This window comes from Labeo rohita, chromosome 12 (genome assembly GCF_022985175.1).
Source record: "Labeo rohita strain BAU-BD-2019 chromosome 12, IGBB_LRoh.1.0, whole genome shotgun sequence".
NCBI lineage: Eukaryota > Metazoa > Chordata > Actinopteri > Cypriniformes > Cyprinidae > Labeo > Labeo rohita.
The window spans coordinates 29,014,432-29,029,565 of record NC_066880.1 but is presented as its reverse complement, the minus strand read 5'-3'; the positions used below and the strand labels follow the sequence as shown (position 1 = coordinate 29,029,565).

At 31.0% G+C, this 15,134-nt stretch overlaps 1 protein-coding gene across 1 annotated transcript in view; it reads right to left on the bottom strand.

The window, feature by feature from the left end:
- Nucleotides 1–15,134, bottom strand: part of lmf1 (lipase maturation factor 1) — a 43,391-nt gene that overhangs the window by 10,870 nt on the left and 17,387 nt on the right. Inside the window, exon 5 of the mRNA XM_051124834.1 lies at nt 12,600–12,665. Within this exon, the coding sequence (XP_050980791.1) occupies nt 12,600–12,665 (66 nt within the window). The remainder of the gene's footprint in view (nt 1–12,599; nt 12,666–15,134) is intronic.

The window sequence follows — 15,134 nt, the reverse complement described above, 5'->3', positions numbered from 1 at the left end:
TATTATTATATAATATATAACTATATATATACATTAGTGCTGTCAAACAATTAATCACGATTAAAACAAAAGTTTTTGTTTACATAATATATGTGTGTGTACTGTGTATATTTATTACGTATATATAAATATACACACATGCATGTATATATTTAAGAAAAAATATGTTGTGTTCATATATTAAAAATATTTATTAATAATAGCAATTATATGAATATAAACATACACTGAAATTCATGTAAATATTTTCAAATTATATACTGTATGTGTGTTTATTTATAAATAATAAATATATGCAGTATAAACATATTATGCAAACAAAAAACTAATTAGTGTTTGACAACTTTTATTATTATTATTAATATTTTTTATTATGTTGTGAAACTAGCTTTAGTTTTTTCATTGCGGTTAAAATTCATTTTATTCTAAGTAAGGGAAATGTTTTTTATGGTTTTAGTTTGCAATAATAGACTTTTTAAAAAGGATAATCATTAAAATATAAATCTAAAAATTAATAAAAATTAAATGAGTTTTTGCTGAATTTTTTTTTAAAAAATCTGGCTTTTTTTTAAACAGAAAAAAGACATCTTATCTTGTTATTTTGCATCTGCAGTAAATATATCTTGATTTAAGATTGTTTAGATGATTGTACTGGAAAACAATACAAAAATACTGATACTTTTAATACTTATCAATAACGAAAACGGGAAATTATAAATAATAATAATAATAAATAATAATAATAATATACTGATAATTGAAAATTGTCTTACATTTTAATATTATTGTTGTTGTTGTTGTTGTTATTATTAACATAATAATAATATAAATAAATAATAACATAATAAATATTATTAATATAATAATAATAATAATAATACTTCTTTTCATTATTGATAAGTATTAAAAATATTAGTATTTTGGCAGACTGGCAGATTTTTTATTTTTTTTTCAGCAAAAACTCATTTATTTTTTATACATTTTTAGATTAATATTTTAATGATTATCCTTTTTAAAATGTTTATTATTGTAAACTAAAACCATAAAAAAACATTTCCCTTACTTAGAATAAAATTAATTTAACCGCAATAAAATGAAATAGAATAAAATAATTTATAAATAATAAAAAAAACAAGCTAATTGCACAACATTTCTCATTTTTATTTAGAAATAATATAATAACATAAAATAAGAAGTCTTGTTTTTTGGGGGGAAAAAAAAAAAAAAAAAAAAAGCTATTCGATTACCAGGAAATGTTTCAATGCAATGCAAGTCCCTTTGGATAAAAGCATCTGCCAAATGCATAAATGCTGATGAAACAAATCGAAACGTAGCAGCAGCGTGAATGAGGCAGCGGTGGAGACTCACTGAGATCATATTCTAGCTACAGCACTGTGCTAAAGGCCAAAGCACTTGCAAAACGCTTCCTGGAAAGACAGCCATTGTGACTGCTCCGCTAAGATTTGCTTTGAAAACACTGACTTCTAAATGGCAATTCATTTAAACGTATTATATTAAACATATTACATTACTACTCCGCTTCCAAGGTATCTGCTGGATCGTGCATAAACAAGGATTTGAGCTAATAAAACATAACTCTGCAAGGCCTTATACCTGTTAAAGCTCCTATGAGAATTAAAAAAAACTTGAGCTCAGCATAGCAAAAAAAATAATAATAATAATGAACTGGGGACTCCCTTATGGGATTAATACAATATAATTCGTCATCACTTCCTGTGAGCTTGCCAAACTGAAAAACAGAAGTGAAATGGAAAAAAATCGGGGGCTCTGCCCAGTCGCTGTAATATAGCATTCAGAAATTAAAAACAAGAGGTATGGGACACGGGCCAGGGAGGAGGTCTGGTTGAGCAACAAGGTCAAAGAAGACAGACCCAAGAAACAAAAAAGAGCAATGAACTCAAGAATCCCTATGTTTTCAAGGATGCCACCAAAACACATTCACTATCATGAAAACTCTGGTGCATGCACTCAAACACACGCTGGCTGATCACCACAACTACAGTTAATGTGCAAAGTTATGATTGAAAAAGCAGTCGTGTTGTAATTAGGGAGCAGCCTGGTTTCATATGGACATAAATCCTCAGGCTTATTACAATGTTCGGTTGTAGCCCTAAAACAGGAGCGCAAATTAGTTCCATACACTGTTAACTCAAGTCAACCGGTAAATTCCTGTGCGTGTTTGATACATTAGCATTTTAAGACTCGTTATATTTTTTTTAAGCCGAAACACCACCACAAACCCGCGCCGTGGGCCACACAAAAACAATATGAGGACCACAAAAGTGGCCTATTATACATTTATGTTATTTTTTGTGCATATTTATATGTATAAATATAAAATGTCTAAATATATAAATACATATATAAACAAACTTTATATAATTAATATGCATCTATATATAACTATTTTGCATTATATATGGGTAGTTGACAAATAGGCAGTAAAAAGTGCTTTTTTTTTTTTTAATAAATTACCATTCTTGAAGAAATGCATATATTTATGTAGTCTGAAGTCTGATCTTTGAGAAAATATAAAGGGTCCCTAACTTTGTCAATTCTTTCATTGTTTTTTTTTTTTTTTTTACTGAATTGTACTATAAATTTGTTTTACGGTGTGACAGCAAAAATTAAGAAAAAAATTATTTAATATGAAATTAGAATTATATTTTTTCCCCCATGACTTGTTGGATAATTTCAAGACAAACTTTGCTATCATCTGTTCAAAATTGCTGAAAATTAAACCATTTTAAGACGAGAGATATTTCTTTCTTCCCTGTTGCAATACTCAACTGTTTTGTTTTTTTTAAGATATTTTGACATAAAAACAAATCTGTGGTTCTTTTATACAGTATGTGTCACACCATTGGACATTAGGTCACACTAAAGGACAGAAACTGTAATTATTAAAGTATTTCTATTTGATTCTGAACATGTCAAATGGGAAAGTAAGTTTAATTTTGATACAAACAATATCAATGTTTTTTTTTGTTTTTTTGTTTTTTTTAATAAAACAAAATTATTTTCATCAACAAAATTTAGCCTCGTAGTCAATCAGTATGTTACTGAAACTCTTAGCTGTGCGGCACAGCAAAATATGATTGATATGTATGATACAGCTAAACACTATTGATATATGATTGAAACTATATTCATTAAGATGTGAATGATTTTTTTTTTAACTATATGGCTACTCTTTTTAAGGCATCATTTTGATTGTATTTACTTTCTGCATTGTTCTCTTAGGATCTCCTCCCTTCTGGTACATCCCAGTTAATATTCTGTCTATATTTTCCATGTCCTCTCTCTTCTACTCGCCCCCAATTATTTCTGGTTCAAAAACAAAGTGCAGTACAGACGTCACACCAGAGGACATTTTCTGTCACACCAAAGGACGTTTCAGCCTTTTGTATCAATTAATGACGCTATTCTGAGCTAACCTGTCATTAGCGTTTAGCGAGACACATTTGCATAATTTTGCATGATAATGTAGTTCAACAGAGTTTTTAAATAAAAAATATAATTTACTGGTGTCACACCAACAGACAACAAAATGTAACACTTTTGTAGTGGATCCAAAAAGGTTAAATATTAGAACAACTGACCATGTGCACACGTCATGGGCTTGACAGGGAGCTTCGGTAACAGGATCATGAATGGGGTCCTTCAACTAATTAAGAATTTTCTCTGGAATTGTCTGATTTAAAATCAGGATATGGTGTCACACCAGAGGACATGGTTTTCAGAGACAAAATGACAAAAAAAGTTCCTACACTTTCAGAAATATATGGATGGGGAAAAAAAGGTTGTTATTTACTAAAATAGACACTTGTACAATTACAACTGAGAGATTTATTAACATTTTTATGCTTTTGATTTAAATTTATAAAAGTTGTAATTTATTGAACCAGACAGTCACACCATAAGACAATTTTGAGATTTGGTTCAAAAAAAAAACAAACAAAAAAAAACACAACAACAAAGAAACACTGTAGCTTTTTCAGAACAACAGGTCAATGTAGGACAAAGAGATTTTTAACGCTTTACTGCAAACTTTAAATAACAACAATATTAATTATATTCATTTTTATCTTGTGGGACAGTAGAAAAACCATACCATGTCAACAACCCACATATACACCATTTCATGTTTTATATATATATATATATATATACACCAATTTTATATACTTTATATTTAGACATGTAAATATTTGTACTTGTATACATTTCGATACTTTTCAAAACACGTTGTGTTTCCAAGTTTTATGGGAATATTCCATAAGCATAATGGTTTTTATACTGTACAAATCGTATTTTCCATCACCCTACACCTACCCTAAACCTAATCCTAGGAGACTAGGCACATTTTTACCTTCTCAAAAAAACTCATTCTGCATGATTTATAAGGCTGTTTTCTCATGAAGACCTAAAAAAATGTCCCCACAAGGTCAAAATTTACAGGTATGCACACACACACACACATATACATATATATATATATATATATATATATATATATATATATATATATATGAAGAGTTCAGATACAAATACGTATATATTATACATCCATCAAATACTTTTACTTCAAACTCGATAAATTCCAGCCTCAGCCCAATCAGAAGTACCAGTACTTACATAGAAACCTATACAAAGTAGCCAGAAAGAAATGCTCATTTTAAAGAAATACGTCTTTTGCATCTGAACTCTCTCTCTCTCTCTCTCTCTCTCTCTCTCTCTATATATATATATATATATATATATATATAAAAAACATGCATATACAAAAATATATCTGTGCATGTATACAAAGGTATATTAAATGTTAATAATAATAAATTAATATGAAATTATTACTATTATTATATTATTAAGTCTTTTGCAATATACATAACCATTTTAAAGTTTGGGGTCAGTAGTTTTTTAAGAAATTAATACTTATTCAGCCAGGATTTATAGCCATATCTATATACTGTATACAGCAATTTTGTATAATTAATGTGTATAGACTGACAGAACAATAGACCGATAGACCGATAGATAGATATTATCAGTAAGTGCACAAGTGACATTCAAATCATAATTTTTTTCCGGTCAATCGGGGAATTGGCAGGTCTTGATAATAGATGTCCAGTAATGGAATAATATGATTCAGACTGATAGAATGACTGGCTTTTATTGTTTTTACTGACCTTCAAAACAGACACACATACACACACACACAGACCGCTCGGTCTCCAATGATTCACGGTTGTGTTCTGCTGCCTTACAGTGTTTTTTGGTGTGTTTGGGGAAAAAGGGACCAAGCGAGAAAGTAATTTTCAAACCGTTGCAATGACTCCACTTCAATCTGGAAATGATACACGTTCTGTTTTCATTTTTCCATGGTGAGGGGATAGTAAATAGAGCACCAAATGCTCTTCCAAAACCTCTGCCTTTGCCCTCAGCGTAATCAAACTCAAGACGCTAACGAAGCTTCACAGGGCAAAACAAAAAGCGAATTCTTCAAAAAGAGACGAAGAAAACGCGCGGCTCTTCCTAGTCCTGTCTATTGTGGAGCTGCTCAAGTGCAAGTTACAACCACATCTGAAGACAGTGACGTGGGTGGTTTAGCTAGTGGTTATGGATCCGGGCTGGTAACCAAAAAAAGGTTGCAGGTTCAAATCCCGCCCTAAGCAAGGCACTTAAAGGGACAGTTCACCCCAAAATTAATCATCAAAATGTAATTGTCTATAGGAAACACACAGTATTTCTGTCAAAAAACAAAATCTCAAATCAGCGTAAATTTACTTCAAAAAACGACATGACATCAGAAGACTTGGTTTAAAATTAAATGATTTTGAGATTGAAACAAGAAATCTCAATTAATTCAAAGGGAAATCTTGTTTTCTCACAACACTGACATATTATTTAATTTAAAGCATAAACTCACTTCATTTTGTTTAATTTATCAGAAAAGACTTAAAATCATGTGTCATTTTGCATCTTAAGTAACCTTGATTTAAAGATGTTTAGACATTTGTGTTGGAAAGCAAGAAAAAAATACTGTGGAAGTGATTCTTTTTTTCAGTGACTTTATGAAATTAAGATTTTCTGCTTTAATTTAAGACATTTGTGCAAGGGTGATTTAAGACTTTTCAAGGCAAGATTTGCATTTTTTTGCATTTTTTTTTTCATGCACTTGTTAATTTTAAGATTTTGGGCTATTTGGCTTTTAATAAAGTGTGGTTTCAGAATAATGACAAAAAAAAAATTCTTTCAATTGTTAATTTTATTGCAATTCATCAATTTGCGTCTGTAGATTTCAATTCCAGTACAAATCTTTAAAGGCCGTTTTTTTTAAATGAGTTTGTTTCTCCACTTCAGCAGCACTTACATGCACTAAACTTACGAGTTTTATTACTATCAATATTCTGAAGGTTTTTACTGAAGGGTTTGTTGATATAACATTCACTTGGTTTTATACAGTGTTTTATACCTAAAAACATGGTGAAAATGTATTTTTTCTGAATGCTGACACAATTTTCTCATCTATAAGGTGATAAAAAGAGAAGTCCAAAATCCCTTCTATAAAAATCTTCAGAATATAGACAGGAATAAAACTCTAAAATTTGGTGAATGTAAGTTTTGCTGAAGTGGAGAAAAAACTCATTTTGGCGTTTAAAGATACAGATTCCAATTAAAGTCTATAGACGTGAATAGATAAAAGTGTATTAAAATAAACATTAGAAGAATTTTGAACTTTGAAATTTTGAAATTTGGCTTTTTCCAATGTTCAGATTTATGTTCTAAAAAATTATGCACATTTGTGCATATTTAATTAGATTGCATCAAAATGTCTCTATGTCTAATTGTCTAGAGAACTTAAATTGAGTACTTTTGTCTTGTTTTACAGTGCATTTTCATATGTAAACAATATTATTTAAAAACTTGTAATATGAAATGTTTTTGCAATTGTAATCAAAACACAAAAAATAGGTTTTGATTTTTTTTTCTATAATACGAAACTCCAATAATGACATCTCTTACGTTTGACAAAAAGTCATAAAGGTTTGGATTTATACAAGCCTCATCATTTCATTATTCATTTAAAGGATGTCATTGGCACTATTGGTCTGCTGATTGCAGCGTGGCACTGAAAGGTAAAACCAGGAAAACTTCCTCCATTAAGTGCTTAGTTTAATCCACTTATACGGACGGCAAGCCATTGATAAAAGCAAAGTTCAGCTGAGCATTAAAAACAACAGTAGGGAAAAACCCCCTCAGGAATAAGACCTTAATTATCCCTGAGCCCATGTGAGGTGGACACACGCTGTCTGACCGCCATTAACCTCCGCTGACCGGGAATGCCACACACGGCCAATTCACATATAAGCATATAGTGCTTGCTGTACAGGATTTCCCTTGTTACGCTGAAATAAAGGTTTTATTGTACTGTTTATACACACTCGTATTGTCCATGCAGAACAATTCACTGCTTTTATAACACCATCCCTACAGCCACAACTCATTCAGAATGACTTTAACCGTTGAGCCACATCTCATGCTGTTATCTTCATGCAAGTGTTATGCAACCTACTCTAAGAAACTTGTTTAATTGTGGTCAGCCGAGATCTTAATGACACTGGACTTTCATGAATACCATTTACTCAAGCAAAAAAAAATGTTATTTGTAATATCATTGCTAAATTAGACAACATCGTGTTTTTTGCTTTAAGCTTTAGTTTTTGATTTTAATCAAATGTTGGTAATTTAAAATGTTGGTATTTTGACACTGCAAAAAGTGATTTTCTTACTTAGTATTTTTGACTTTTTTTCCAGTACAAATATCTAAACATTCTTATATCAAAAAGAATTCACATTAGAAAAAAGACTTAAGAAGGTGTTTAGGTAATTAGGTATTAAATTACTTGAAAGCTTGTTTCTGACATCAATAATCAAAATAAAGCAAGTTCTTGCTTAAAACAAGGAAAAAATCTCTGCCAATGGAGACAAAAAAAAAAAAAAAATCTTGTTTCTCTTTGAATTGTGTATTTTTTTACCCCACTGCCACAGAATTCCCAATTCCTAATTCCTAATTCCCAATTCCCAAAGCGAAATCCCACTTAATTTTGATTTCATTGATTTCATTTAAATTTTAGTTAAAGGTTGAGTAATTTGTCATTTTTATTATGTTTTTTATTAAATTGATTACAAAAAGCGAATTCTTCAAAACGAGATGAAGAAAACGTGCGGCTCTTTCTAGTCCTGTCTATTGTGGAGCTGCTCAAGTTACAACCACATCTGAATACAGCGATGTGGGTGGTTTAGCTAGTGGTTACAGATCCGGGCTGGTAACCAAAAAAAAGGTTGCAGGTTCAAATCCTGCCTTAAGCAAGACACTTAAAGGGACAGTTCACCCCAAAATTAAACATCAAAATGTAATTGTCTATAGGAAGCACACAGTATTTCTGTCAAAAACAATTCTTAAATCAGCGTAAATTTACTTCAAGAAACGACATGACATCAGAAGACTTGGTTTAAAATTACATGAGTTTGAGACTAAAACAAGAAATCTCAATTAATTCAAAGGGAAAACATGACATATTCTTTTATTAAAAGCATAAATTAACTTCATTTTGTTTAATTTATCAGAAAACAAGACTTAATATCCTATGTCATTTTGCATCTTAAATAGCCTTGATTTAAAGATGTTTAGACATTTGTGTTGGAAAGCAAGAAAAAAATACTGTGGAAGTTATTGTTTTTTTTTTTTCCAGTGGATACAATATTAAATGCCATGACTTTATGAAATTAAGATTTTCTGTTTCAATTTAAGACATTTGTGCAAGGGCGATTTAAGACTTTTCAAGGCAAGTTAGACCTTTTTGAATGAAGTTCTTTTTTTTTTTTTTTTTACCCCACTGCCACAGATATTTTTCTTGTTTTTAAGCAAAATCCCACTTAATTTTGATTAAAACAAGATCTTTTTAAAATGCTGTTCGGTTTAGTACGGTTTTAGTTTTCAGCTTCATATTTTGAATTAATTCTTATCTTTATACTTTTCATTTCATTTAAATTTTAGTTAAAGGTTGAGTATTTTTTGTCATTTTTATTATCTGTTCTTTAGTTTTTCTTAAATTGATTACATTTTTAGTTATTTTAGTAAAAAAAAAAAAAAGAAGATGACAAATGAAGACCTGGAAAAACGTGTGCATTTTAAAGTTTAATTATTCTATCTAATGCACTTTGAGAGTTAAAGTTGCAGGCTCAAGTGTCTTATGTCGTTGGAATCCTTAGCATATGCTGGACAAAACACAGATTTGTTCGAGAGCCTCATGAAATTTTCGGGTATTTTGTTTTTTTTGCGAAACCTACTTTTGGTTTTTCATCCAGTCAGAACCAAACCAGTACAGAAAGATTCTCTGGAGAGCGAATATCAATAATTATCAAAAAAAAGTCAAACCTTCGACTCACTGTCGCAAACGGATGCAAAAACATTTAAAAGGGGCCGGGCCACTTTTAGTAAAATGCCTATAACTCTTGAATGGAATAAGAAATCTCCGCCAAATTCAGAACACTTATGTAAGAGCTCAATCTGAGGTTGCAGGACAAAAATCACAGAGCTTGGCCACTTAGTGGCGCTATAAGAGGGAAAAGATATATAAAAATGGATATACTTATGCAACCGTTTGTCTTATCAACATGAAAAACTTGGTCCAAAGTTCCACAGGTGTCTATAAGAACATATGTGACCATGGACCACAAAACCAGTCACAAGGGTCAATTTTTCAATTGAATAAGCTTTCCATTGATGGTTTGGTTTGTTAGGATGGGACAATATTTGGCTGAGACACAACTATTTAAATATATGGAATCTGAGGGTGCAAAAAAATGTAAATATTGAGAAAATCGCCTTTAAAGTTGTCCAAATGAAGTTCTTTGCAATGCATATTACTAATCAAAAATTAAGTTTTTATTTATATTTACATATTTATATGATTTCCGCAATGTGAAAAACGTATTATCTGTAAATATTATGCTGCAAAAATACCATTTAAATATGAATCCTGCATGTTCTTCGTGTCTCTGTTTTAATGAATGGAGCAGACGAGCGGTTTTGTTTACTACACACACTGAAGCGCGCGTGACGCTCGTGGTGATTTCAGCGTCTGTCGTCTCACTAAATGAGGACATAAATACATGAACAATATCTGCTGAGAGTCACTTCAAGATCTTTTGACCGTTCCATTTTAGGAAAACTAGCGTTATATCATATACACACAGAAATGTAAAGGTAGACACGGCAACTCGTCAAAATAAAAGTTTTAACCGGTTTAACTTGAAGACATTGTGCCAGATACATATTACTACTACTACTAAAATGAAACAAACATTATTTTTTAGGGTTTAATCACACAACATTTCTTCCTTGTTTTAATTTTAATAGTAAATTCCCCTTTGTTTGCCAAAAAAAAAAGTTTGCTTAATTTTCAATAATTAAAAGATAAATGAAATGAATGTTTTATGCCTTCATTTGATAAACAGGAACATTTTAAACACACAACAACAGAATTTCTGAAGTTAAAAACCTTTCATAAGACTATTTTAAAAATAAATTTGAATAAATTAAGTATGCATTCAAATAATTAGACATGCTAAAACACAGAAATTAATAACAATAAAACATTTGGCGAGAAAAAAATAAAACATTTCATAGGGCCCTAAACATTTCATTTTTGTTAAACCTTTATTAAACTGATGTGAAATTGTATAAGTCTCATGATTTTAATTAATTAGACATGCTCTTTGATTAATAAAACTGAATTTAACCAATAAAAAGAGAACAATTATAACAGGAAAAAACTGAATTTGGAGAAATTAAAACGGAAAAAATGGAATTTGGAAAAAAATAAAACTGATTTCAGATTTCATCTCAAAAAAACATGGCCGCCATTGGCCGATGAAGTTTGAGGACCTATCAGACATGGCTAATGGAGGTCGATAAGAACGAAACTTGGTGGCTCCAAAGGTCTGTAAGAAGAGCTTTTTTTAAGGATGTAAACGATTGTATATTGTGCAGTTTTTCACACATAAACGCGATATGACAGAACTCCTCATTCTGGACGACTTTGCCTCTAGAACCACTGCTGTCAATCAAATTGTTGGTTAAATGATTGAAAAGATGTAAAAAACCTACTTCTGCGAACTAGCCCTAGGTTTTTTGCTCAATCTGGGAAAAAATAAATAAAATAACACTGCAGTACAATTCTCTGGACTCTGTAGGTCAATAATTATCAAACATTTTTTTAAATTGACTCTTTGGGAAGCTTTTAGGCCGCAGCCCTTCCAGAGTTTAGATGCAACCCAAATTAAACACACCTGATCCAACTAATCAAATCCTTCAGCTTTAATTGAAAACTGCATAGTATGTGTTTTGGAGCAAGGTTGGAACAAAACTCTGCAGGGCTGTGGCCCTCCAGGAACTGAGTTTGACACCCCTGCTATAACGGGTCGTTTAGAAAAGGGGCCTGTCTGAATTTACCCCAAATCCTATAAAGCATAAACGAAACCTTAAAACTTCACGAAACCTGCTGAGCACATGAGGCAGGTGATTGTTAACAAGCATACAAAGTTTTAAGGTGATCGGACAACAGCTGGCGCTATAACAGTCATGAATGTTACAAAACAATATTTTCATGGTAAATGTATTTGCAAAAAACGGCTCTTTTTTCATGTGCTTAAATGCCTTAAAGTACTTGAACCCCAGTAATCGCTGCTTGCAGCTATATTTTTTTAACGGTTTAGTTAACTATAATAAACCTGATCTGACTACAATTTTCCCCTCATTCTTCATTACTTCTGTCAATTTACATGCTGATCATGAATGAAAACCCTTTGTCCATGTCTGCCAGTGAATCCTCAACAGGACTGAGGTCTGCTCCCGGACAATGACATTGTTGTTTCCAAGTCATTCCTGGGCCGTTTTGGCTTCATGTTTGAGAGCATCGTCTTGCTGGAAAGCAAATCTTCTCCCAAGCCGCAGGTGCAGAATCCATCAACTTCTCCTCTTGAATTTCCCTCATGCATCATTCAGCCGAAATATCACATGACATCTTATTAATAGCGCTTTTCTCCTCCACATCATCTAATCTCAATCTCTCAATCTAACCTTTCAATTATCAAGTGTATTTTTGAAGGATTCGTGAATCACCAAACGCCGGACCTTCCAGAGTTTTGTTTACATGACAATCATTAAAAATCCCTTAACTATACACACAAGATCTCCATTTACCTTCTTAAGTTAGGACTAAAAGCAACTGAGCGCTCCAGTGATACTATTTCAGGACTTTTTGAGATTAAAGAGTCTTTTCTCTTCCTAAGTAGCCAAAATAAGACCACAAGGCTGAGAGGAGTTACATAAGCCACACTTTACACTACTATATTCAGAGAAATGCGGTTGATTTTAATACACCTCACAACTCATGCAGTCCATCAAACCGCTCCTAAGTTTCTATCATTACTAGGGGTTCATAAAGAGACTAAAACTAAACATTTGTTGTGAAAGAAGCTTTAAATGTCATATGAATGAATCGCACCTCATAATGGTAGTCCATGCAGGTGAGCTCCCTCCAACAGCGGTCACCTCTGATCTTGATCAAACCCTGGCAGATGGAGAGAAAGATGGAAATAAGGACGATGCAATAAATACCGCTATTTCAAAGATAAATCAGTTGCATTTTCCATATGATGTTTATACACCACAATTGAACCCGTTTCAAAGCTTCAAACAGTAATGAACGACGCTGCATTTTCACATGAAAGTAAGTTGGTTTTGGCTGAGCTGTCCCTTTAAGAGCTACATCATATATGCAAAGGCAAACAGAGAATCAGATGAATTACTGGTGGCAGATTTTAAACATTTTTAACTCCTGACAGCTGTTTTTCTTAACCTGGGGTGATCTGGATCTCCCGGCACCAAATCGGCCAGGAAAGCCAGCGACGTGTTAAGTCACATTAGACTGAGGTTAAGCATAACATTTAGTAGAGGATCCGCACAGAAACAGTCAGATCATTCTCCAGAGACCCATCGTTCACATCCCAGAGGGAGAAACGACTGCATCAGTAACTTTCGCTGCTTATCAAGTGCATTCTTGCATTTATGACATTAAGGATAATGTAATAAGGAACCTTGGAATGAGTATTCGCTCCCTAAAATGTGATTGCGCTAATGTGAAAATGACTGACTCCCACCCTCAACCCACCTATCAGCTGGCCAATAAATAAAGCCAACTTTAAGAGCGACCGACGTCCAACTGGAGCTCCGCCGTCACACTGCTTTAATGATCGCAATTCACATCTTACATGCCATTTACTTATTTGTCGAAATTGCAAATAAATTAGATTAAAATCATGGTAACTAGATCCAAATCATAAGGGAATCAGGCGTTTATTCCCATCAGTAAGAGTCATTTTGGCATTTAAACTGCAGTTTCTGCTGGTTTATTCACATAATTCACATCATCGTATTATGAAGGCTAAACATCCAACAAATAAACACATTTACTGTTAAAAAGAATAATAATGACATCTTCAGATATTTACACTTTTACACAGTATTTATTTTAGCTTAGTGCTTCTCAACTAAATTTAAGATGCATGTATTTGAACTGCATACTGTATGGAAAATGTTCATCCATTTTGATATTTTACATAAACTAATGAACTTGTGACAAAATGTGACGCATATCTGTCAGTAAATCCCATTTGTTTGAGTCTTAAATAACCATATTTTAACCATACTTTTTAAATGAATACATTTATTGATTGATTTCACAATGAATGGATATATGCTCATTCCAACTAATTTAAAATATGATTCTTTGTAAAATTTAAACATGTAAATAGCTATAGCAAATATTAAACTATGCCGTATAGTGTGTATACATATATATATATATATATATATATATATAAAGTTTATTAGTTTGTTCATGTTAAAACTGTGTAATCCAAATGGATGGAATTTTTTTTTTATTTAATTTGAATAATTTATTTAGAAATTTATTATATAATTTATATAAATTTACATATATACATATATATATATATATATATATATATATATATATATATATATATATATATATATATATATATATATATATATATATATATATACATATATATATATATATACATATATATATATACATATACATATATATACATATATATATATACATTAATACATATATTATTAATATATGTATTATTTTAATGATATACATTAAAATAACTCACAAAATAATATTAAATAGACATTCAGAATTTTATAATCAATCCAAATACATAAATTAATACATAATAGACACTACCAGTCAAGTTTTTTTTTTTTTTTAAAGGCTCTTCTGCTCACCAAACCTGCATTTATTTGATCCAAAATACAGCAAAAGAAGTAATATTGTGAAATATTTTAACTATTTAAAATAACTGCTTTCTATGTGAATATATTGTAAAATGTAATTTATTCCCTGTGATCAAACCTGAATTTTCAGCATTATTACTTCAGGCTTCAGGCTTCAGTGTCACATGATCCTTCAGTAAATATATATATATATACATATATATACATATACATACATACATACATACATACATACATACAAACATACATATATATATATATATATATATATATATAAATATAAAAGAAAAAAAATATATATATAGTTTTATTTAGCAAGGATGCTTTAAATTGATCAAAATAATAAAGACATTTATAATGTAAATAAAATACATTTCTATTTCAGATAAATGCTGTTCTTTTGAATCAACTGTTTTTCTTAAATAATAGTAATAATAATTTTCACATTATAATAATAAATTCAGGTGTGTTTGGTCAGGGTTGGAGTTGAACACTGCAGGAAAGTCGATCTTCAGGACCAGGGTTGAGCACCACTGCTTTAAAGCATCGCTGATAAAAACATTCAAGCAGAAACTATAATGAGCAAAAAATAAAATAAATCATTATCTCCATTAATCAACAAACAGTGTTTCTGTAGCAAAGGTCTTGCTTGTCTATTCAAGAATATGCTGTGCACAGCAATCAGTTCTTCAGTTCATTATATAAA